Consider the following 27,311-nt stretch of genomic DNA (forward strand, 5'->3'; position numbering starts at 1 on the left):
TTTAGGTCTCCCCTTTATTTTTTCAATTTTTTTTTGCAATTTATAGATTTTTTTGCAAAAAGGCAGACAAAGTAAAATTTATTTGAATTATGAAATTTAACCACATTAAAAGTGTCACAAGGGATTGTAAATATTGTTCGTTGTTGCAAAAATATTGGCTTGAACTTGTCCTTTAGTTTTAATATAAAATCATAAAAAAAATCAAGTTGAAAAATTTTGTAAAACAAAGGATGAAAAAGAAGGATGAGTTGACTAAAATACTTTTTTTTTAACTTATAAGAGGGTCATAAATATCTTTTTTTTTGCATGTTTTACTCGAAAATTTTGCATGGAAAGCAGTTTTAGTACTTTTATTGTTCGTGTTTTTGTGTCTTTCCTCGATTTTAAAGTAATTTTTTTAGTAAAAGGCATTTTTGGGTCATTCGTGTTTTGCCGTTGGTTGTTCTTAAAGTAAGTTTTTGTGTGAAAAGTCGTAAAAAGTCAGGTTTACTAACTTTTTAAGACAAAATTTTAAGGATATGACACAGTTTTTAGACAAAAATTCGTTCATATCAAAGTTAATCCACTTTTTGCAATTACGTCAGTCTTTTGAAATTTTGCATCATCATCTTCCGAAAAAATAAAAATAACGGAAACAAGTGAAAAGGCACGTTCGAAGCATCTTTTCATACATTCTCTTATCGTCTTTGCAAAAATTTCCTTGTTTGTCGTCAAATAAATACTTTTACTTTATTATTACAACACATAACAACAGGAAAATTGTTGTCTTCTATCTATCTCGTCTTATGTCGTCTTATTTTCTTGGATTATTTCGTCTCTTACTTTCATGAAAAGCACAAAAAATGACAATCTCTTAGAAATGTAACCGAAAAAACGAGGAGAAGTATTTAATTATATCGGTGTTTCGTGCCTTTTTCCTGATTTCCGTCGCTGATTTGTACCGAAAATGTCTGTTTATGCAGCGTCATAGGCAATTATTTTAATATTTTTTTACGTTTTTTTGTCGTCATTGTAATGTTTTCCCGTTTCCTGCCAAATAGGACATTTTCATTGCCAGTGTGGGTGTCTCGCTATCACATCAAATTTCCCATAAAAATAATTAATATTCAATGTCACGTTCGTTTCGTCGTCCACACACACAAAAAAAAACTTTTTCCAAGTTTAATTTCCCTTCTCGGTGTACGAAAATTTTTGTTACATCCGTCGCGTCGCCGTTTGCGATACAAAAGTTTCCCTTAACTTTCGGTCGATTTGTTGAGCAACGAGAGATGCGCATCACCAGTTAGTTAAATAAATGTTGTCGAACGGTCCTCTCGCTTTGGAGTGTATCCTTTTCACCGTTGGAATCACGTTCAGGTTGATTGAATGTTTATTTGTTTTGTGTTAAATTTATTTTTGGCTCGCCTAAAATTGTGCCGAAAAGTTTTTTTTCGTTTGTTACTTTTTCTACCGCGTTCGGGATGTTTGTCTAGGTCTGGGCGCGCGCGGTAGGGCAGTAAAAACGGATTGTTTACTTAAAAAAGGAGTTTGGTTTATTTATGCTTTTAAAGGTCGACAATCGATTTTTCAGCTTTAATTCGAAAATTTCTTGAAAAAATACAAGACGTCGACATTTTATTCAATTTTCTTAACCAAACACGATAAATTCTCAAGCAAATATCAAAAAATTATCCTTTTTATAGTGCAAACAACAGTTTTTTTCTGTAAATTTAATTTTTTTTAAAAAAGACACGAATTCACCTTAGAAACGTTTACTTTTAATATATTGGGAAGGAAAATGGGATTCTTGTCACGCTATCATGCATTTTTACATAAAACGGATAAAATGTTGCATGCATTATTTTTTATCAGAGTTTCGGAAGAACAAGTTCGCTTGTGTGACCCACAAATTTTTTTCACGGCGGAAAAAAATGAAAACTGTAATTTTCCTTAAAATGTAAAAAAAAATAAAACAGTAAAAAGGAGGTCATACAAAAATTGTAAACATATGTCATGATGAGCCTACACGCCATCCCATTTTAAAGTGCATTGCTGTTGTGATATTTGTTTATTTTAAAAACTTTCTTGAGATTCTTGAAAAAAAAATATAAAAAAATGTTTTAAAGGAATTTCGAAAAAGGCTCTAAAAAATTCCTGACCTAATACACATTTTTAAATTTTGTCCCAATACACATTTCAAATTTTGTCTCATTGCAAATTCTAAAATTTTACTTCATAAACATTTTAAAATTCAGCCCCAAAGAACATTTCAAAACTTTGTCCCAATGAATGTTCAAATTTTTCCAAAAGTATTTTCAAAAAATTTAACCCCAATGCGTATTTTGTAATTTGATCCCAATGCACATTTTACAATTTTGGTAAAAGTTAAACTTGAAATTCTGACCAAATGAACATAAAAAAAATTAGCCCCAATGCACATTTTACAATTTTGGCCCAATGCATATTCTGTATTTTAATCCCAATGCATTTTCTAAAATTTTTGCCCCAATGAGCATTTCAAAATTTATCCTCAATTAAAATTTTACAATTTCGTCCCAATGCACATTCCATAATTTTTCAAAAATTACATTTTTGAATTGTGACTCAATTCTTAAATTTTACCCCAGTGCAAATTTTGAATGTTATACATTTTAGGTAGGAAACAATTACAAAAGGACAACAAGTGAACTTTAATAAAAAGCTGTTAAAAATAAAAAATTTCCTTCGTCGTCCTCGACTTCGTCGCAACAGAATAACAATGGTAATCAACTGAAAATTTGAATTAGATTCCGTCTCAAGTGCGCAAGGATTTCATCCCAAGCAGCAAGGAATTTTTGATGAACCGAAAAAAAAAAAAACAAAATAACAAGAAAAGGCATTATGTTCGGATTTTACAGCCATCTTCAGCGAACAGCAAGACAAACACAGAACGAGAGTGAGCAAACGAGGAGGGATAAGACACGAATAAATTTAAAGAAAAAAAATCTTGATTGTTTATCTTTTTACGGCAACATTCAGGCAGCAAAGCACCAACAAACTCACGTAAACAATAAAATGTTTCCCCAGCGTCAGTCAGGGAACGAACGGCAGAAAAATGCATGCAGATAAGTTGCGAAGGTGCATCATTACCTCTGCATTTTCACGAGCTGTTTATAACATTTTGTGTTCCTTGATCCCTCTTCCATTATTATTACAACATGTACGAAGGCAAAAAAAAAAACAACAGACAAAGGAAATCCACGTTACACTCGCGAGACTTGAACACAAATGGAAATGTAAGGGATTTGTGTTTGTTCTTGTTTGTTGATGATGATTGTAATTTTTTTTTTGTAGAGTTATTTGGAGCATTTTTGATGAATGTGTGCGATAAGAAGTCACGCCATCCATGGCCGAAAATAAATTAATTGATAAATGACACGCTGCGGATTAGTTTCACGCGAAGTAAGTTTCTGTCACATGTGGGAGACACACTTAAAAAGCAATAATTATTTTATGAGCTCCGAGCTAATCCGTGCCTAAGCCTGATCCAGAGAACAATTAGTCGTCGCACAAAATTAGATGAAGTGAAGTGAGACGCCTTCCATGTGTGGTACAAATTATTATAATCGGATTAAATAATTTATTTAAAAGGCAACGTACAAGTGCATATCATGACTGGAGTCGTCTAATAATGTAGTTACAATTACATTTTCTCAATTATATGAGGGATATTTGTTGTTTTTGTAATGTGTATCGGGTGTATGAGGCTTTTAATAAAGACATTCAAGTGTGTTCTAATGGATGGAAAGGGATGTAGCTTTCGATTTTTTTTTCAACTCAAAGGTAAGAAAAATTAAGATGAAAATTTATGAAAGGAACATTAATTGAAAAATTAATCAAAAATTGACCTTTTTAAAATATTAAAATTAAAGAATCAAATTCAATTTTTTGTCAGAGATGACTAAATTACAAAAAAAAAAACGATTTTTATGTTCAAATTTTCGCATAAGATATCTGTTTAAAATTTTCAAGAAATTGAAATTGAAAATTTTTCTCTATTTGGTAAAGCGAAAATTTTTCAAGTCAAAAGCTTAATTTAAAAAATAACAAAATAAAACAAAAAAAATTAAAATAAGGCCGCCCCAAATGAAAATCAAGAATAAAGTCCAAAATTTTTGAAAATAAAATAAAAAATAAAAAAAATTTTGAAATACTATTTTCATACAAAATGACAAAATTTTTAACTATTTTTGAATGTTAAATATTTTTTATTTATTTTTTTAATTATCTTTTTTGAGATTTGCTAATTTAAAATAGATTTCAGAATATTACATATTAAAAATTAAAGAAAAAAAATTCATAAAAAATAATTGTCAAAAAAATTTGAAAAATAAATTCAGTAATTTTGTAAAAAAAAATTAAATAAGAAAATTTATGTTAAATTACGATTTTTTAAACAAAAATTATTAAAAATTTAAAATTTTTTAAAAAAAATTTCTTAAAAACATTAAAAAAAATTATAAAATAAAAATTTTAAAATGAAATTTTTAACTTTTTTCCCATTGGATTTTCGACTTTTAAAATGGGGCATCGGACTTTATTTTTGATTTTTATTTGGAGCGGCCTAAAATAAAAATAAATAAAATATAAAAAATTAAAAAGTATTATTTAAAATAATAAACTAAAAATTTTAGAATTTTTTTTTTATTGTAACTTAACCATTTTTCGAATTTAAAAGTGAACTTTTTTCAAATAATTTTTTTTTAATATTTTAGAACCGGCCCTAACAACCTTTTAACTTCCCTGCTCTAATAGCTTTAGCCATAAAATACAATTATTACTCTTTAAATATATCTTATCTGCCGCATACCTACAAATAAAGACACAGAAATGACACTTTAAATCCTTTTATGCAAGCCTCAAAGTACAAGCAAAAGATGAAACTAATTACGGTCTTGTCTCTTCTTATGGTTTATCTCCTTGCTTTTGTGCCTCGTGTCGTTGCTGTTGTGCTATTCTATTACTTGGAAATTAAATAAATGTCTCCGTGTCACGTGTGTACGATGGAATGCGGAGCAACAAATGTGATTACAAAAGTGCATTATATACAGCAAGAAACTCTCGTTCCGCCATATAAATTTTGAAGTGCAGCGAGAGAATGAAGTAAAGGGTGATTAGAAATGAGCTTGTAATGCAATAAATAAATAAATTTTCATTATGTAGCAACTTTGTCTCGCATGTGTTTGTCTGCGATGTCTTCAAACTTTTGAACACAAACTCTTCAGACATCTCTTGAAGAACTAAAATTCTTGCAACGAACGATAAAAAGTACAAATATTTACTCTTCGCATTTTATTCTAATAAATAAGCTTGAAAACCATTCGATCACGAAAATAGACAAATAATATTAAATGTAAATAAATAATAATTTTTTTTATCAGTCTGTCTGCACAACTTTTATTCTTTTTTTTTCGATTGTTTGTTCAGTGATTTTTTCAATGCGATCCCAACTTTTTTTTTGTGTTGAAAATTTTTTTATCTCTTGTTTGAACAACAAAATCGACAAAAAATAAAATTTAATTTCATGACTCACCTTTTCCATAACCATGAATGTCGCTGCGGAAATTGTCAGTTCCTTTCTGACCATCGACGAGTTGACCCAAGCCACCGATTAAACGATCAGACTCTTCAACGCCATCATACGTCTTGTCGGATAAGTCAACTTCAATGCCTCGTTGAACGCCTTTCGGGATGCTGTATGACATGAGACCTTCTGAAAAAATAAAAAAAAAAATAATTTAAAAGTGTTTATTTAAAAAAAAATATTTTTTTTCATGAAATACAATTTTTTTCATAGTAAAATAAAATAATAATAAAAAAAATGTACAGAGAATAATTTAAAATACATAAAATATTTATTATTGGATTATCTGAGGTTTTTATTAAGTTTCATACATGCATTTAATTTATTTTATTTTATTTGAATCATTTCACTTTTTATTTGATTCAATTATTTTTTTATTCAATTTGATTTAATTTAATTATTTTATAAATATTTGTATGGATTGTGGCCAAAAATTCATAATTTTTATGGATTTTCGAAATTTTTATCATTTTTCAATTATTTTCAATTTTTTTGTCGTCTCATTCATGTCACGTGGCAACTGACACTGACTCTTATTGAACTTTTATGGTGTAACAACATAATTTATCTCCGTTTTTAGTATAAATATCATCTCTTTCTCGTATCATCATGAATATCATTCGCATCTGAGACACTCGACGGGACGAGAAAGTACGGCAAAATTGAAAGAAAGACCGGAAAAACGAAGAAAATAATATAAAAATAAATTGAATGGGTGCATGTGTGACATGGATTAGATGACATAACGTTCAATTTATTTATTGTATTTGTGTTTGTCTTTTCTGTCTTATTCTTCTTCGTTGTCCTCCATGCTCGACGAGAGACATGTTTTTAGTCCATTTATGTCGATCCGTATGGCAAAAAGGATTAGTTTGATCGACGTTATTGGATAAATATGTGAAAAATTTTCTCCGTTTTCTTGACATTCACAATGGAAATGAAATGTTAATATTTATGTCAAGGTGTCAGGCGATTCAATTCCATCGCTGCATTATGGATTCCGAGAAGAGAGTCTCGGAGATGAAAAAATTTGCCGTCTCATAAATAAAGCAAAAAACAAGTGTTTGCTGTCTGTATGTAACATTTCTTGAAAGCGAGCAAGCAAGCATTTCCTTTACACATAAAACATCTTTTAACATAAATTCATTTGAATAGTTGCTCTTGTTAAAATATTCTTCGTTCGTTGTTGCGTTGTAAGAAGATGGAGGAGCAAAAAAAATAAATAAATACAAAAAAAAAACATAAACTCGTATGATGATCATAATTCAAGCATAAATAAGACAAGTGCTTACCAATAAATACACTTCTAAAATATTTTTCTTGAATTATGCACTCGACTGTTGCGAGGAAATGTGTGCTCTTGTAACTCGTAAATAAAGAAAAAATCGAACAAAACTAGAAAACTCGAAGCGAAGAAATTACGACTGCATGCGTGGGTGGACAAGCGAACGTTGTTAGTGTTTCGTGAGAAAGAAACAAACAGCAAATTGTAACAGAATCATGTTCGCAAGTGACTGTGAAACAGGTGAATGTTTTATGCCTTGCCTTAAATGGCATGCATTGATTAATTTTTTGACGCAAAAAGGTAATTAACAGAAGTTATGCAGAGAGTTATTGCATTCGCACTCGAGATAATTGTAGCGGATTAAAGAGTTAATCTGATAAAATTCTTTAAATAAATTAATTTATATTTTAATTTTTGACCTGAATTAATTTTAAAAGGTTAAGAGTTTTAAAAAATTTGTTCGATAAATTTTTATGTTCAAAATAAAAATTAAATAAAATAAAATTTAATAGAAAATTAAGATAAAGCTAAGATTAAATTGAAAAATTAAAAAAAAAATAATAAAATAATTTTTTTTTCTAATAAATTAAAATAAAAATTAAATAAATCTAAAATATAATTAAATTTTAACTCAGATTTAATTTTAAATATTTTTTAATTTATTTTTATTTATTTTTATTAATTAATTTTTAATTGAAATAAAAAGTAAAGATTAAAAAAATAATAATAAAATAAAAAAATAAATTAATTAATTTTAAATTAAATAAAGTCCTTAATATTTTTCTATTTATTATAAATTTTAAAAATTATTTTTTTTTATTTAAATAATTTTTTTTTAATAATTTTTCAGTGAATAAATATGATTATTAAATTAAAAATAATTAAAATTTTTTAATTTTTGGTAAAAACCTCGAAATTTTTAAAAATTATTTTACAGAAAAAAAAATATTTATTACAAACAAAATTCTGAGCTATCTCAACATTATTTCTTAAAGAAACTTTTTCATCAAATCTTTAAAAAAAAGTCATAAAAAGCGTAAAAAGCGCTTTAAATCCCTTAAACCCACGATCTCTCACACCAAACCCTTCCAATATTTGAATAAAAACCTCTTAAAAAACTGCTCAAGACACTTGAAGTGCACGCACTCAAAGCGGATTATCAAAACACTCTTGTTTGTTTATTTAATCAAACAGCAGAAAAAAAAGTGTCTTAACAAAATATTAATAATTTAGTTCGTTTAAAATGTTACAAGTCATTATTTTTAACATTATTTTAAAATAAAATTAAAAAATTAATTTTAAAATTTAAAATTTTTTTTCAATGGAGAAATTAGAAAAAACAACAACGTCGTCGACATGCTAAACGAATGATTAATGATTATTTAAATGAAAATGTTTGAGTAAATATTATTCGTAACATAGTTTTTTTTGTTGTTTAAAATTTTTTTCCAAACCACAGGTTGGAACCAAGAAAGTCGCATGTTTGTTATGACTTTTAATAATAATAAATGATTAGAGACAACGCATGACAGTAGATTCTCATCATTAAATTTTTTTTTTTTAAATAAATTTATTCAAAGAGAGCACTTATTTTAAAAGAAAAAAAAATCTGAATTAGGTCACAGTTAAATCATAATTTTGACATAAATCCACAACCAACAGAAAAAAAACACCTGAATCCTTTATCTTTATGATTAAATAGATTCTTACATACGTGAAAAAAATGGAGCAAAAAAAAAGATTATTTTTGTTTGAGTTAAAACTTTTCCGGTGTGACACGCCGCCGTTGTTGGTTGCGACGGATTTTTGAGTTGAAAATGAACAAAAATCCTTTTTCCGTTGAAGGATTTATCGTAACGTGGGTTTTTTATTATCATGATTACTTATTCTTGTGAAAGTTCAGCAGTGGATGCTTCATCTTAAAAAAGTCATAAAAAGCGTAAAAAGCGCTTTAAATCCCTTAAACCCACGATCTCTCACACCAAAACCTTCCAATATTTGAATAAAAACCTCTTAAAAAACTGCTCAAGACACTTGAAGTGCACGCACTCAAAGCGGATTATCAAAACACTCTTGTTTGTTTATTTAATCAAACAGCAGAAAAAAAAGTGTCTTAACAAAATATAATAATAATCTCGACTCAGTTCGTTATAAAATGTTACAAGTCATTATTTTCAACATTATTTTAAAATAAAATAAAAAAAAAATTCACTCGCCCATTTTAAAATATATAAAATTTTTCTCAAGGAATTTCATAAATCTAACGTCGTCATGCGGTGGCATGGAGAAATGAACGGTAGAAAAAACAACAACGTCGTCGACATGCTAAACGAATGATTAATGATTTATTTATTGTTTATGAACGCTAATGTTTGAGTAAATATTATTCGTAACATAGTTTTTTTTGTTGTTTAAAATTTTTTCCAAACCACAGGTTGTGAACCAAGAAAGTCGCATGTTTGTTATGACTTTTAATAATAATAAATGATTAGAGACAACGCAGAGGAATGACAGTAGATTCTCATCATTAAATATTTTTTTTTTTTAAATAAATTTATTCAAAGAGAGCACTTATGGAATGCACTTCCGAACAAAAAATGTGGGAAAGAAAAAAAAAAATCTGAATTAGGTCACAGTTAAATCATAATTTTGACATAAATCCACAACCAACAGAAAAAAAAACACCTGATGATCCTTTATCTTTATCGATTTTTTCGCAGATTCTTCATGTACATACGTGAAAAGCTTTTAAATGGAGCAAAAAAAAAGATTATTTTATGAAGCGTGAGTTAATGCACGTCACTTTTCCGGTGTGACACGCCGCCGTTGTTGGTTGCGACGGATTTAAAATAAATGAGTTGAAAATGATGTCAGTGTGTCGTCGCCTACGGAATCCTTTTTCCGTTGAAGGATTTAACGTAGACGTGGGTTTTTTATTATCATGATTACTTATTCTTGTGAAAGTGTCAGCAGTGGATGCTTCACGATAAAAAATTAAAATTTTCCAGAGAAAAAAATAAGGTCAATTAATGTTTTGTAGGAAAAAACTAATCAATCGCCGTCAATTAGCGCAACAATAAAAAATTTATAAAAATGCAGAAAAGAATTTTTTAATTAAAAGTCGGCAATTAACTCAAGTTATTTGTTTTATTTACATTTAAATCCAGACTTCATAAACCACTCAAGTTCGCATTTTATTTTTTTTTTGCTCGCAAAGGTCACATAAAAAAACGATTATAAATGCAAAAAGTAAAGTAAGAGGAAAAACAGAACGAAGAGAAGAGGAAAATGAGGTGCTTTTAACAATTAAGCATAAAATAAAATGGAAATGAAAAGAGTTGTCTAAATAAAGGGAATGAATAAAATGGTCATAAAAATAGAAACTAATTACGCCATCTCTCACTCATTCGCTGTTTTGCTTTTTTTTCATCCTTTCAATCGAGGCACATGCAACAGACTGCTTGCCACACCACTTTTGTTCTCGTAATTACTCAACGGATGGCTGGTTACCGCTCAACTAACTAACGAAAATGACACACTTGAGACCGTTTTTATCTCCGTTCTCATCTCGCTCCGTTTTTCTTGGTTGCCTGCTTGCGTCTTTCGTCTGTCCTTGGCATACATTTCGCCAAATTAAAGGATTTTCTGTGATAAAAAGTCATTTGTTACGCTAGTTAACGTCCGTGCTCGTGTTTAACTCGCATTTTAATGAGGTCGGAACTTCGAAGCTTATCTGTAACTAAAATTTTTTCTTCCATTTCTCATTAAAAATAAAAAAAAAATAAGAAAAAAAAATTTTAGAACAAGACGTTGCTAATTAAAATCTTTTCTCACAAGATTTATTTCCATGCATAAAACAACATTTTATTGTTGCAACAACAACACATTGTTTGTCTGCGCGTTTCTGTCCTAATTATCTAAAATTTAAGATCTTGTTAAAATGCTTGTTTTGCCAAAATTAGAATAACGCACATTTTCATGCACTTAAGAGACGGAGACACATAATTAAAAATCTTTGCATTCGTGTGAGAAATTGTTCAGATGCTTTAAATTCTGACGAGAGAGAGAGAAAAACATTAAAAATGAGAATTTTTCCAGATGAATGCCAAAAAATGCATTCAATCACGATTTTCTTGACGTGTTGTTTACACAAAGACTTTCATTAAACACGACGTCTTTTGTCATAGTCTTGCACATTTCCATCAATTTTCTTGATTAAACAACTTTTTTCTTCACTTTTGTCACCTTTTTCAGAGAGATACAAATAATTTCTGTTTTTTGCCATTTTTTTTTTCAGGACAGGCACAAAGTCAAGAGTAGTCTAACGAACAGAATTATTATTGTGTCTCGTCGTTTTCAATTTTTTTTCTTCTTTAAACTTTTTTACTTTAATAAAAAAAAATAAAATTGTAAAAAAAAGTTCTTTTCTGTTTGATAAATGTAGTTTATAAAGTAAATGTAAGTAATATTTTCTTTTTTTTATTTTCTGTTCGGAAACTTTTGTCATACATTCTCTTTCGCATGTATAGGAAGGACGACGATGTTCGTGGACGATGATAGTGCATTTTTACTTTTTTTTTTTACTTTAAATTAAAGTAAGAAAAGGAGAAAATATGGAATGAAAACTAGACAATTTCTTTGTTTGTTCAAGTTTAAAAGTGCAAAAAAATATGAGAAATTGTTGAAATCATAAAAAAAAGTGAAAAGGATAAGAAAATATGGTCGGTATTGACGACAAGGCGATGATGCAGACGTAAAAAGGAAATAAAAAAGATGAAAAAAAAGTAATGAGCAGCGTCAAAAAGTAAATGAAATTGTCACAGAATTTAATGAGATGTGCAATTGACGCTACATTTATTCAGCATTTTAATGCATTTTCTCTTTAGTTTTTTTTTTGTATTTAAAAAAAATCACTTGATGGATTTTGAATTAATTTTGGAATTGAATTAATTTTAGTGAAAATTTTTTGAGTTTTAAATTTTAACGAAATTTTAAAAAATTAAACTTTAAAACTTAAAATAAATAAATTTAATAAAAATATATTTTTAAGGAACTGAAGAAAAATAAAAAATAAAAACTTTTTTTGAGTTAAATTTAAAAGGTTTTTATTTAAATTTGGGTTCAAAATTTTATTTTTTTTTTTAAATTTTTAATTAAAAAAATTTAAATTTTAAAAAAATTTAAAACAAATTAAATACTTTTAATAAATTTAATAAAAGTATTTTTTTAAGGAATAAAAATAAAAAAATGTAAAAATATTTTTTTAAATTAAATTTATAAAATGTAAAAAAAAATATAAAATTTAAAAATTTTTAAAAAACTTAATTAGGGTAATTTTTTTAATATTATTTTTTAAAAAAATCGCTGAAATACCAAAATTCAATTGACTTAAAACTATCAAATTCATAAACTTAAAATCTTATAAGATAAAAAACATTTAAAAATGAAAATTCTCTTACCTTCCCATTGACATCCAATAATCTCCGTTCGCATGCAAACCGTTCGATCGTACTGACTGTATGGATAAAGTCTCACTTTTGTCGCGAAAATTATCGGTTGCAGATCATTTTCTACCTCGCTATACGTATTAATATTTCCTTGCAAAATTTCCTTGCCTTGCACATTCTTCCAGCGTTCCCACTTATTGAAACCGGGTCGCCAGTACTCAACAACGTACGCTTCTGAATATTCCTGTCCTTGTCCCTTGCCGAAACGACCTTGCGTTTTAATTGCAGTTATCACGTGCATCGTCAACAAATCGATTTGCAGGTATTCCTTCAAGCCACGTGAAACCATGTGTTTGGGACACCACGCGCCGCCATTGTTGTCGATGCGAAGTCTGAAAAATAAAATGAAATGAGAAATTAAGTACAGTAAATCAAAGGGAAGAGACACATATGTGAAGGAGAGACACCTTAACTCTATTAAATTTTATTTTATTTTATTTTCTTCTGTGCATGAAAGAGTATGTTCATAACGTAATAGATAATAATGATGCAAAAGAAAAACATTTTATGACATTACTTTAAATTATGTCATTATCTCCCCTACCCTCCGTTCATATCTTTCCCTTTTCCCGAAAAAAAAAACGAAAAAGTTCGCAAAAAATGATAAAAAAGCAGTGAATAAAGACAACAAGTGAGTAACATCTTTTTATCTAGGGGTGAAAATAATTGATATTGAATTTTTTATACGACGAGTGCGAGCAATTTGTTAGTCAAGACAACCGTAGAAAATCTTTACAAGACCCCTTTTTGGTCTTTCAAATAATTTTTTTGCACTTTTTAACTAACAAAAGTTGCAATTTTCTGCCTTCCCTCATTCTTGAGGTTCATAAAAAGACTTTTTATCCCAAAAAAAAAGTATAAAAAACCGCACGTAATGTGAAATTTATACGATAAAATATTAATATAAATGACTTTTCTTTCGGTCCCTGGTGTGACGTAAATTCTTATTTTACAACGCAGCGAAAAATGTGACTTAACTTCTAATGATAACACATCGCAAGTGGAACTAATTGAAAGTGGATGCGAGTATGTTTCGAAAATTAGCGAGAGGCCTCGAGGATAATTTTCCATTATTTTCTCGTGAACTCTCGACGAAACAAAACAAAAGCAACAAAATGGATTTATGTGTCTAGGCACTCTAAAATTTCCGATTTTTATTTTTTTGCATCAAAAATACGAATTAAAGGATTAAGTTACACAAAAGTTACATTTGCTTACACAAAAAAATTTACATGTGACAACAAGTCAAATGGCAAAAACACGATTTTTAAATAAAAGTCTGAGTCGGGATTTTTGTTACAAAACTTGTATCGCCCAAAGGTGTTTCGTGTTGAAAACATTTTTTGTTTCGTGCGAAATTTTTTTCGTGGATTAAATTCAGGGACGGAAAATTCAGGGTTTAAAATTATATTTTTGGTGTAAAAAAAATTTTTTTAAAAGAAAAAATTGGAAAAATTTTATCAATCAAGAAAAACCCACGTGACGTCAATCGCATTATTTTTTTACGATCTTTTGTCCGACAAACAATTTTTTTCTATGATAAAAAAAAATCATTTTTTTAAAGAAAAATGAAGAAAATATTTAATTTAATGACTTCAAGGCCTTTACTCGTTTTAACTTTAAAAAAAAGCATCAGCTGTTGCTGCATAATTTCTTACTTAAGGACACCATTACTGACAAATTTGTCATCTGTCGGTCATCAACGTTACCTATTTTTTTTTGTGAAAAATTTTATATACAAAAAAAAATCAACTCTGATGTTGTTTTGTTAAAAAAATTGAATAAATTTGATAAAAAAGCGAAAAGATAACACAAAAAGAGTTTCAAAAGCATGAAAAATATGATAAAGAAATTACAACAATAGAATTTTCCATTTTCCCTTGAACTATTTTCGCTTCAGGATTTTACATAATTTTCCGTGCGAGTCTTTGAGGTGCACAGCAAAGCGTTTTCTGGCGGAAATCAAAGTTTGAAATGAATAATTTTCCGTATTTTTCAGTGATTTTTCCTCGCAGTGTTCAAAATAATCTAAAAGTATTTTTTCTCGACATTCCGGAAAAATGTGTATAGAGAAAATATTCAAAGCATTATTACAAGCTATTGTGTGCTTCTAAATTTTATCATATATCATACACGAGCATTGTAACTAGCTACAGTAATTTAACATAACAAAGATTCATGAAATGCTTTTTAACATTCAACACATTTATGCCTTGATGCGTCTAAATTATTTTTGAGCGAAGAAAAGGAGAGAAAATCATGCACGTCGTTCGCATTCTGTGTCTCGCATGTAACAAAATATTTTGTAGTAACAAAGCTCTCTTGTATCACTTTTCAAGAAAATTATTACAACAAAATGTTTTACGAAAAATGTCTAACTTTTTTTTTGTGTGTTTTTCATAACTTTGTTGAACTCTCTCCTACGTCATTTCCACTTTTCAAGATAAACATGATTTTCTTTGTACTTTGATGCCACGACAAAACGACTCCGGAAACTCGAGACATTAATTGTAAATTTCTCCAGACAAATCCCAGCAAATTCTTCAGACCAATTATTTTATTTTTTTGTAACGAAAAAAAATTTTCCTTGAATATTTTTTTCAAATAAAATCATTTTTTTTATATTGAAAAATTGATAAAAAAAATATCTTGCATCATAAAAACGATCAAACATTTTTTATTTACTTCCAACTTTTATTCATTTTTTTTCTTGTCTCCTGGGCATGCACGTTCCTTACGCGCGCGACGAAATAATGGCTTGAAAGTCATTTCCTTCGTTTTCAACGCGAATGAAATTTTCTGACTTCGAAAAAAAAAAGTTTTTCGTGTGTGTGGGAAATTTTATTATTATTTTTTACTTTTCCATGTTGTTCAATTGAAACTTTTTTTTTCGCCATGAATGTTTGAATGTTGAACGACGAAAAAAAAATCAAGTAATAAAATTTTTTATTTTACATGGAAAATATGAAAAGTCGACGATTTCGACGACGACAAGCCTCATATTATGATTATTGCCGTTATATTAGGATAATAACCGTGGTCGTATTCCGTGTCTCATGTGTAAATATTTAAAAAAAATGTCTCATTATTTGAGGCGGTTTTGGACGTTATATTAATATTTTTTGTGCAGAAATGAAGTTGAAGAGCAAAAATCATCATTTATTGAATGAATCCAGACGACATTTATCGGAGATGCGAAGGAAAAACAATTGCAAATTGATGCCTCATTTGATAAATAATGTTAATGTGGATTAAATTCGAGTCGTTTCGCATCAAAATCAGGCTCTTTTGTAGTCACAACAAGAAGAAGGAAGATAAACACAAAATGACAAAGACACACAAAGAAGCGAAAAACAACACAACAACTCACACAAAATAATAAACAAAACAATTTATTGATTGAATGGAAATACTTTCTTGAGTGGCATTATTGGCAACATTGGCATTCAATTCATGAGATAAAGACGACGACGACAACGACAACGGAGACGACTGGAAGAAGAATGACAATGAAATGATGATTATGTTAATTGCCTTTTATGGTATTTTTGTGTTCTTGTCTCTCTCTCTTGTTTTGCTGGCTTTTGTTTGTTTGTGTCTGTCAGTCGTCTTGTGGTGCAAGGAGAATATTTTTGAAGTTAATTTGGTTTCATAAAAGAGAGACTTGAATTGACTGAATAATGGAATGGATTGATTTTTATCGGGATTTTTGATGAACCCAAACATGAAATTGAATGAATTTAATGCACTTTAATGTTTTTTTTGTACCAAAAATTGCTTTGGATATCAATTTCTGGCAAAAAAAAAGTTAATTTAAGGCAAGTACAATTTCAAGAAATATTTAAAATTTTGTTAAAATTAATTTTTTTAAAAATCAAAAATGAATTAATAATTTTTTTTGTCAAAAAATACAAAAACTGACTTTAATGCATCTTAAATTGATTAAAATTGTAATTTTTTAATAAATTTTATTAGTTTTGGAAAAATTCTAAAATAAAAAAATAAAAAATATTCTTGGAAATTTCTAAAATTTGAAGAAATATAATAAAGTTTAAATTAATATAAAAAATTTATTAAAATAAAAAAAAAAATAAATTTTAAAAATAAAAAAAAAAAAAAATTAAATATTTTTAAAAAATATAAAAAAATATAAAAAAAAATTAAAAAAAAAAATGAAAAAATAAATAAATAAATTTAATTTAAAAAATTTAACAAATTTAAAATTAAATTTATAAATTTATTATTTAATTTTTCAATTATTAAATAAATTTAACATAATTTTAAATTAATTAAATCTATTGAATAATAAATATATTAATTTACAAGAAATAAATTAATTATTTTTTCTTAAATTAATTATTTTAAATAATTTAATTAAATTTTTGTAAATTTTTCAGATCCAAAACAATTTTAAATCTTCCAAAATGAAAAAAAAAATATTCACTTTAAAAAATTTTCCTCAAAATTTTTCAACGAAAATATTCAAAAGACGACAAAATTAACTCCATATGCCTTCCTAACCCCCAAGTTCCAATCACGTGATGGCAAAGTTATCATAACCCAGATAAATATCACCCGAAAAAGTTGTAAAAGGTGCACTATATATCACCAACAACCTATATAAATATTCCCTTTTTTTAGCATATTCCAACCGAGGCACACGCAGGAAAAAGAGGCACCAACCAGGAAAATAAGGGACGAGTTAAAAAATACATACACAAGAAACTTTTTCATTGTACCTCGTCGGTGTATCGGCAAAATTTTAGGCAAATAAATATATTTTTCCATATTTTCCGATAAAAATTCAGTGAATGGTGTACGTGAAGTAAAAAAAAGTATACCGAGAGTATTTTTCATAATATTCAAAATAAAGGTATGAACACGTTCAACTCGTTTCCTTTTTATTTTGTCGATGGTTTTAGATGTTGTTGTTGCTGTTGGTGCGGTGCGGTAGATGCAACAAGGACGACGACGCAGCTCACAGGAAATATGACGAAAAAAAAACGAGATAAATTTTTTTGTATAAACATTTTATGGATATTCCTCCGATATTTTCCATATTTTATCTTGCGCTGTGTATTTATATTTTTTTTTTGTATTCTAGGCTTTTTTCGGTATTTTTCTCGTATGAATATGAATGAACAACAAGCAATATCGAAATATCGGGTACTCAATATTTTTTGATACACTTTACTTTGAATATTTTTTTTTCTCTGAATCAGCGACTGTAACCTGCGTCGATCCTATTAAGTGCCTCGCATTATTTATTCTGTTGCTACGATGCGGGGTTCGCATGGTTCATAAAAAGTACGCTTTTTATTTTTACTTTTTTCAATATTTGCCTTAAACGTACGCACACACGAAACGGAGCGCTCATGAATTATTATTATTATCGTCAAAAAATTGTATTACGCGTCGCACTCCCAGATTACAAATGGGAGCTCCACATATGTCACAAACGCCGAATATACGACCGACATGACATGAGTTGATAAAAATATGTGCAAATTCGCAACAATTTTCGGTGCGTATCTAGTTTATTATATGAACAAAAAAAAAATTATGCGGCGGAGGAAATTCATGGGAAATGGATTTTTGCACTATGAGATAAGTCTCGGTGATGATGATGATGATGCAAATGTCATAAAAAGGTAAATAAATTAAATTAAATCAAATTTGGATCGAGGTTTTTTTTATAAAAAAAAAATTTGCGTGATACCTAAATTGGATGCCATTGAAGATTGATTGAAACATAAGAACTTTGAACCTCTAAAAAATAAAATAATTTTCTTTGAAATTTATTACAACAAGGTCTTGATCGAAAAGAACATGAAATATTAATAAAATAATATAAAAAAAATGTTTGTCGAAATTTAGCAGGAAATGTAAATCATTTAAAAAACGAACAAAATGTTCAATTTGATAGGTTACAACATGAAATGAAGTCAAGAACGTTGTACCTTTGCTAACTATATGAGGAAGGAAACAATCAAATTTTAAGGTATTTTTTTGAAAAAAATAACTTTTTTGACTCAAACTGGAAGAAAAATGACGGAAAAATGGAAATTGCGACACTTTTTAACGATTTTTGTGTTTGTGTCTCCATCCATAAATATTTCATTTTATAAAAATAAAACAAGAAATATTTTTCCAACATAGGCACGCTAATAAGAAAACAAGCAAATAATACATAAAATATAAAATAATAATATGAATAAATTAGAAAACAGAAAAACAATCAACTCGGAACAAAAGAAAGAAATTTGATTCAAAGTATTGATAAAACAAACTTATGTTCGTTCGTAAATATGAGTTTCGTACTTTTTTTTTTAATATCATATCCATAAATTTTCTTTTTGTTGTTGTTTCTTGTTGTTCCCTTGCTCCGTTGCCTTTTCATACGGCACAGATTTATTGGCGTTTTTAAAATAACATATTACAACACGAGACAGGAACAAAAGGTACTAATCATGTCAAATTTAGCATTTGTGGCCATAAAAACGTTATATTTCGTTGTATTTTTTAAAAAGCCCGCCAAAATTTCCCGCTGCGATCAGCGAGACACGCGGCGGCAAGAGGATGAGGCGCCTGATGAGCCCCCAATGCGACAAAGTTGAAAAAAAAATGAAAAAAAAATGCCAGATCGTTATCGAAGAAATGTAAATTTTCATAAATGTTATTTATAGCGATATAAAGACATTTGTCACGCGATTTTTGTCGCTTCGTGCGAGAGACATACATGTTAGCTCCCAAATCGATCATATTTTAAATAAATTACAATGCAGACGAAATTCAAGTCGGAATGAGTGACGATAAAACTACTGTTTGTTTGTCTATTTAATGACCTGTCGATGTTGCACAGACAGGAGATTGGAATAGAACAATCGAAGTGAAGTAATAATATCATGTAAATGGATTGATGGCATGTCTTGAACGGGTTGTGGCAGAGTTAATGTACAATAACAACAAAACATGAAGAAATAAATTAGTTTAGTGAGGTAATTGAACGATTATTGTAGCTAAATGTTTATGGGGAATGGCGGCAACAGGGGATTCGAGTGAGTCATCCAACAGTTTTTCATCGCTTTTGAATCCTGTACTAAAAATTACAAAAATTAAAAAATTACAGATTTGCAGAAAAATTCCACCAAAAATTGCAAAATTGCTTGAAAATCGCCAAAAAACGGTAATGAGGTGAATTTTTTTTTTAGAAAATTCTATTTCACTATAATTATGAAATTTTATAGGAAACATATGCCCTCGAATCTATAATTGCTTCAGAAAAGCCAAAAACATCAATTTTCTGTATTTCGCAATATTTTACTGTGTAGGTTCTTTAGAGCACTTTTGATCCATTTATTGAAAAACTCTCTTCTAAAAATAATTTGTGACATTTTTAGTCGATTTGAACTGCAAATACGATGATTGAAAATTCATGTCGTGTTCTCTAAATATACAAATAAATTTTTATTTGAATTCCAGTTGACCAATTTTGTAAATTTTAGTTCGTTATTCATATTGGAAGTTCTCTAAAAATCCATTAATATTACAAAAATTTGAGAGATTTTCCTGGAAACTGAATTTTATTGAACATTTTCCATTATTGTATCAAAAAATCCTCGCCTCTAATAAAAAACAAATAAAAATGTTTCGTTTTTCAATTTTCCCGCCAAAAATAAAAATCCATTTAAAAAATTGAAATCCTATTACAAGCTCAAATAGACTAAAAGTTTTCAATTAAAACCATAAGTTTCATTCAGACGTGAAAAAACGAAAGTAGATTAACAAAAAAAGCACTTATTGCTACCCCGCCTCGTCATACCCCACCCTCCCCTAAAAAAATAAGAGCTTAAAAAGGTGTAAATTTACTCACCTCGCATGCTGTGGTCCAACATTTCCGATGTCATGTGCTGAGCTGGCTGTAATTTGAAAGTCGGCAATCGCGCCAGACTCCATTCCGAGAGCATTTTTACATTTCGCTGCAAAGAAAAGAAAAATAAGATAAAAGTTAGTAAAAAGGGTTTGTTTGAAGGCCATCCGAATCATAACTCGCATGATTTATCTGCCAGCCTCTTTAATTAAATTTAATCGCAAATCGTAAAAGTAAATTAACGAGGTATCTCGTTGCAATTTTTTTTGATGTTGTGCAAGTGTTTTTGCAACAAAATGCAACGAAGAAACCCATTTGGCTTTAATTTAATAAATAATAAAAATAAAAGAAACAGTGTGTGTGTGATACGATCTCCGTGTATTTGTGTGTCATATGCGTGTTCGTTCACAAGTTGTAATTGACGCTGCAATACTTCAATACATGTTCAAAAAATAAAAAAAAAAGAATCAAGAGAGAGCATGAGCATGAGATGTCTTGAAAAACAATTTTTTTAATAAGCGGCTGTCAAGTAGCTGACACTTGGTATATTTTTCTCGTTGGTATCGTTTTAACGCTCATAACTTTTTTTTTGTTGTTGTTGTTGTAAAATGTGTCATAAATAATATTTTTCAATTTTCTTTTTAATACTTTTGCATTGCGATGGCAGGCACTAAATGTTGCAACATTGATGATGAAAAGACGACGAAGAACACATGTGTGGAAACACCCGAAAAGATGCACATCTGAGTTTAATTTAGAGACCATCTTTGACTTTGACAGCTCATGTATGATCTCCTTTGACGGTCGGCGCGAAATTTATTTGTAGCGTGAATTTATTTCATTCAGCAAAAAGTGCACGTACAAATTAAATTGCAATTTTGTGTAAAATCACGAAAAAAAAAATATAAAATATGAAAAATTAGTCAGTCATGCACGGAAAAAATGTTGCCACAAAATGTTTTCTGGTTCAGACAGGTTAAAACACGCGACACGACTTTTGTTTGCTCTAATAATGGCAAATTAATTACATGTATCGCACACACAAAAAACCACGTGAGTAACAGTCTCGTTTTGCGAATTTTTCAATTGAATTCACATTTAAATTAATTACTAAAATTTTATTTATTTATGTAGTTTTTTTTTGTAGTGCATCGATTGATTGAATATTATTTTACTCATACCCCGGATTGGATGCCGGCCCACTTAATTAATGCAAAATACTCGAAACCACATACAAATTTCGGCGCAGTGTAGAAAAATTTGTCCCAAAAAAGCTAATACACTCGATGATGCGATGAGCGCCCGTTCATTGTTGCTGCCATATTGTTGGCGCGCTATCTATTGTGTGCATAAAATTACAAATTTTGCGGTAGAGATTAATTTAAAATCAACACTTGACCACAAAAGTACTGATGATACTTGTGTGTCTGTGTGTTGTTTTTGTGCTGAATTGTTATTTGATGGAAATTCGGTGAATATTATTTTTTTCTGGTCGAATTTCATTTTATTTAATTTCAAACTAAACAAAAGAAATTTTCGATGCTTAGGCATTCAATTTGGAATTCAGATTGACAGAGTTGCCCATCCCAAAGTGCTAATTAACATTATAAATTAAATAGACGCCGTCGCGTTGCTCATTCGTAGCATTTTCTGTGGCAATCTGCGTAATTATGAGCACAACCATACACCTTCGGGGGGTATTTTATAATAATGTCACATATTTTATGCAAACAAACCAACATCTGACACGCAGACATATTGACTGGGTTAGATCAGGGTTGGAAAAATGTCGATCTTTTTATATTTTTAGATCGGTTTTGGTGTGATCTGAGTAGATCAGTGATCTTAAACGATCTAAATTATATTTTAGATCAAATTAAACTTTACCCTATGCACATTTTGATTTTTCGCGCCAAAAAAAAATATAAACAAATTATTGGCGCGAAAACTTAAAATGTGTATTAAGAATTTTTATTTGATCTTTATTTTTTTAGATCGTTTAAGATCACAGATCTACTCAGATCAGATGTAAACGATCTAAAAATACGAACAAAAGATCAATATTTTTCCGATCTTGCTCTAATTTATTTAAAAGCTGTAAAAAATTAAACCGAAATAGATTTTTTTTTTGTATTTTTTCAACCCTGATCAATTACGAGTAAAATCGACACATTGAACTCGGCTTCCATTTTCATTTATGGTATAAGTAATCGCCTGTTTGTCTACTTCTAAAAATCTAGTGCAGAAAAAAGTCATCAAATATTGAGGAAAATCGATAGAACAATTTATCAAGTGCAGCTGATGCAACGACGAACGGGTGTTAGGAAAAAATTCATTAATCTCTCCTTTCCACTTTCGTTAACACACATCATGCAAATGCAATTGACGTAGGTCATGTTTGTGTGTCTCTCGCTGCTGGCACGCGGTAAAGGGCCCGATCGATTGATTATCTCATCACCTTTTCATATCAATTGGGTAAAATTCAATTAGAACACACATCGTTTTGAGACAATTTTCGCAATTTCTCTTTTGTCATGTCTATTCTTGTCGCAATTCTGACAGTTTTTCAATGCATGTCAATACGCCGAGCATTTCCATTTTCCGTTCCATTGTCTGTTGTCGAGGCATTGTTTCATGTTTTACGTAATGTCGTAACATAACAAGAGTTGCATATGTGCTGTACACAACAATGAATATTCAATTTTAAAATTGATGATGGATTTGACGAGCTGTAAATTAATATTTTGCCTCGTACCAACGTCGCAAGGATGACTTTCAGTGCAACGCACATCCAGCGCAGCAAAAAGGCCCGAGGATCCATTCGGTTTTCATCAATTAATTAATTTTACATATCAAATATTATCAAATGCATGTGGCCTCAAGTGATTGTAACCTAACCCAATTTCAACCATTTTGATTGTGTGTGGCGGTTCTCTCTCGACGAATGCACAAATTTTCATCATCATCATCAGTTTTTCATGTAAATAACGAGTCGTCACTAAAATATGCTGCTCAGTGGACTGAGATTGAACTTGACTGAACATATTTTGCGACATCGCAGAGTAAACTTCATTTATTATTGAAACCGTGTTGCCAGTTGTCGCTATGCAAATTGTGTCAGTAACATCAGTTCCCGTGGTTGCAAGCATTTTTTGTTGAAAAAGCTCAGAAAGGGAGGAAGTGACACACTTTAAACCCGATTTCACGTCATATCGCTCCACAAAAATGAAGGAAATACGAAGGAGATGAGAAATTTTCCATTTCAATTTTGTTAAGATTTTAATTGCTTTTTGATTGAATTTTAATTCTCAATCAATATTTATGATTGGCTTACATTTTTCGCACCTAAATGTGTTAAAGAACCTTAACTAAAAAATTTACCTTGACCCAATTTCTAACTTTGTGAAAAATTTTTGTGATTGATATTTAATGGATGGAAATTGATGAGGAAATGTCGAACACTGGACGACCAGAAATTGATCGATTTCTAATTTCCTTCGGTCTATTGTTAGCCTAAAATTAGTTTTATCAATAACTTTTAGCATGAAAATAAGTGACAGACATCACTTTCTCATAAAACTTTCATTTTCACGCGAATTTCCTTCGCATGTCTCTTCGCATCAATTGGCAAAGATTGCAATTTCCTTCACACGCTTCGCAAGACGCGCAACCTGTCACATGCGATTTATCTAGAAATATCCTCCGTTAAACGCGAACTTTTAAATTCAATGGAAACGGTTATCACATTCAATTACATCTGACTTTTATTTTAATAATATTTACAGTGAAGTACACACACTTATTACTTTTCGACGTGTCGTCGTTGTCGTTGTCGTGCGATGCCAGAGTAAAACACAGAAAAAAAGCATAAAAAGGTACTAGACCTACATTTTTATGTGCAATTCCGTAATTCGTTCATTTGCATTTGCAACAACATTTGCGAAATGAATAAGCAACAGTGCAAGAGATAAGTGTTGCATCGCGCGAATGATAAAAAAAATGTAATTTCCCATCCTTTTCTCGAGTGAGAAGGCACGTAGAAAACGCATGAAGTACTCTGTTTAAAGGCAAAAATGGGTTTTGTAATTCTCGTGGTTTATATATTTTTTTTGTCTCATAGTTTCTTTGGAGGTGTTAAAAACATTTTGCAACTCGACGCTTGTGAAAGATTTTTTCTGTCTTTAGGAGCGCTCAAGAGTTCTTTGACCTGAAAATTCTGTAATTAAAACCTTTTGAATCAAAACTTAAATGTAAATTAGGCTTATTTTACGTCAAATTAAAATATTAAATTACAAAACTATTTTTTTTTTAATTTTTGTTGAAGTTACATTTTGATTTTGACTTAAGTCGAATAATTTGATTTAATTTCCAAATTTTTTACAAAAATTTAAAAACAAAAAATTTTTTTTCCTAAATTCAATCGAAAGTCTTTTTCTCAAACTTAAGCTAACGTTTAAAGTTTTAACTTAAGCTTACTTAAAGTTTTGGTTACAAAAGTTTCATGAGCTTAAGTTAAAATCATAATTAGCCCTGGTAAAAACTTATGACTTAAACTTAATCTTAAAGACTTTAACTGGAACTTAAGAAAAAATAAAAGAATTTTCCGATTCAAGCTTTTTTTAGTTTATATAAAAATGAGTTGAAATTTTGACTTAAACTTAAGCTTGCAGGACTTATGTGACTTAATGATAAACTTAAGTTTAAGTCAAAAAAAAAAAAATGACTTAATATAAATATTTTTAGAATTTTTAACCAAATTTCGAAAAAAAAAATTTTTTTTTAAATTTTATAAATTGCGTAAAAAATTTGCAGGCCTTGATACGACATCCATTGACAACCCCTCACCTTATTAAATTCCATATGGCAAAATAAACGTTTATTTGATCTGACGCTGCACTATTACACGGAATATGATTATTATTAATACACATTACGAAACAACATGCATGTTGTTGCAACGATGCACAAAAATAGACCAACAAAGTATATTAACCTATGCACACAAACACACAAAAAACACACACTTTAAATTTCATTACATCCTTACTCTCATCATGCATTCGTGGCATGCCGAGGCGCAAAACTGGAGCAACAAACAGGATGTAATGTCATTAGCTATAATCATAACTATTATTTAAATAGGGTTTGTAGAAACGAAGATGGCAAAAAGGAAAAATCAATATTTTTGCATTTAACTAAGAGACGCAGCAGCAAGCAAGATACCTCTGTGAAGCAAAAAAAAAAACATGATGTGAGCTCCAATTTTCATGCATGCACGCTTCAAAAGAAGAATATGAATTTAATTAAATGGTTGTGTATGTAAATGTTTGTTTAGTTTTTAATTAAAAAGTCTTTAGTTTCGGTGTGTGTTTGCTCAGAAAATTTGATGAGAAGCGTAGGTACGTTCCGAGAAACAGCAACAAAATGAGAAGGAGGATGAGTTTTAATAGAATTTGAGACTTTTTAGGCACATTTTACGACAACAAATATTAAATTATGCTCGCATGCTAATGAATGTTAACATGATTTTTCGGCAAAAAGTAAACACGAATTGTTTGTTTTTTGTGATGGTTAATTTTCATTTAAATGACGTTTGATCAAACTTTTCAGTGATATTTTTAGATTTATTAAATATTATTAAAAATAATTAGTTCAAAGGCATGCGAAATTCTAATTTAGCGAATAAATCGACAAATTTAATCTAAATTTTCATTTTTTAATAAAAATATAAATTTTGTAAATTTTTATTGAATTTTAAAATATTATTTATTATTAAATTTATTTTCGACAGTTTTTTAATAAAAAAAATATTATTTAATAAAATAAATAATAAATAAAAAATAAATAAAAATTAAATTAAAAATTAAAAAAAAAAAATAAAATTTATTAAATAAAAATTTAGATTAAGTTTTTTTTTTAAATTAAATTTGAATTTTTTTCTTTATTTTTTTTATTTAATTATTATTTAATTTTTTATTTAATTTAGTTTAAATTTATTTTATTAAAAAATATCGAATAAATATAAATAAAGAATAAAAATAAATATAGTAAAAAAAAATTTAAATTCAATAAAATTTAAAAATTTTATATATTTTTTTTTAAATTTCGAAAACACAAAATGCTCTTATTTTTTCATAGAAATCTTGAAAATGAGATATTTACAGAAATTTTTGATTATTATCTTTTTTTGTATTAAAATTTAAAAAATATTAACTCAAAAAAATTATTTTTGAATAAAAATGGCTTAAAAAATTACTTTTCAGGTGACAAAAATTCAATAAAAAATGCTAAAAAATTCACGTAAAACTTGAACACAGCTTGACAACAAATTTCTCACCCATTATCTTCGTCAAAGCATTCCACATTAGGCGTCTAATTAATGCTCAATCCCATTAAAAATGCCACAAAATTGGATCAAATTCCCATTTAAAATGCTTTTTCAACAGAAAACCGATCATCCCACACAATTCCCATTGTTTTCTCCGTGCGCGCATTCACTTAAAATTTAATTCATTCCGTAAAATCACTCATTAGTCTAATTTATCGTCGCTCTTTTTAGCATTTACAATAAAGCAGCCACCTGATGTCTTGTCATTTATTTTCAGCCATTATATGTTAAATCCACAATCCGGCTAAAAATTTATTGTATATTTTGTGAAAGACATTCCAACCGAGAGAGAGACAAGGCACCCACTTGTCAAATCATGAAAATCATTAATTTCTGACAGACTTTTTATTTCTTTGCTATTTTTTTTTGTGTTTTTTTGATGACGACGGGCGAGGCATGCCATTATATTATTGATAGAATTTAATTATTTATGTAAAAAGAAACGAGAAACGACGTAAACGAGTTTTTTTTTCAGTAAGACACTGCTCACTGTTTGATGGCTTGACTCTGGAAAGAAATCATGAAGCCACCTGTGGATTTTTGTTTCGTAAAAAGTGATTAATTTTATCGTCAAGCTGTTGTCCAAGAGATAATAATCTGAGTTGTTAATGAAATAATATGGAGACCACACATGAAAATAACATTTTTTGACGAAAATT

At 28.9% G+C, this 27,311-nt stretch overlaps 1 protein-coding gene across 2 annotated transcripts in view; it reads right to left on the minus strand.

The window, feature by feature from the left end:
- The window catches only part of LOC134829920 (discoidin domain-containing receptor tyrosine kinase B), a 188,036-nt gene that overhangs the window by 54,431 nt on the left and 106,294 nt on the right, over positions 1–27,311 (minus strand). For both annotated transcript variants that reach the window (XM_063843216.1, XM_063843215.1), the window contains exons 4-6: positions 20,268–20,373; positions 12,347–12,726; positions 5,552–5,731 (exon numbers count right to left, since the gene is read on the minus strand). In XM_063843216.1, coding sequence (XP_063699286.1) covers positions 5,552–5,731; positions 12,347–12,726; positions 20,268–20,373 — 666 coding nt within the window. The remainder of the gene's footprint in view (positions 1–5,551; positions 5,732–12,346; positions 12,727–20,267; positions 20,374–27,311) is intronic.

The sequence above is a fragment of the Culicoides brevitarsis genome, chromosome 2 (assembly GCF_036172545.1).
Source record: "Culicoides brevitarsis isolate CSIRO-B50_1 chromosome 2, AGI_CSIRO_Cbre_v1, whole genome shotgun sequence".
Taxonomy (NCBI): Eukaryota; Metazoa; Arthropoda; class Insecta; order Diptera; family Ceratopogonidae; genus Culicoides; species Culicoides brevitarsis.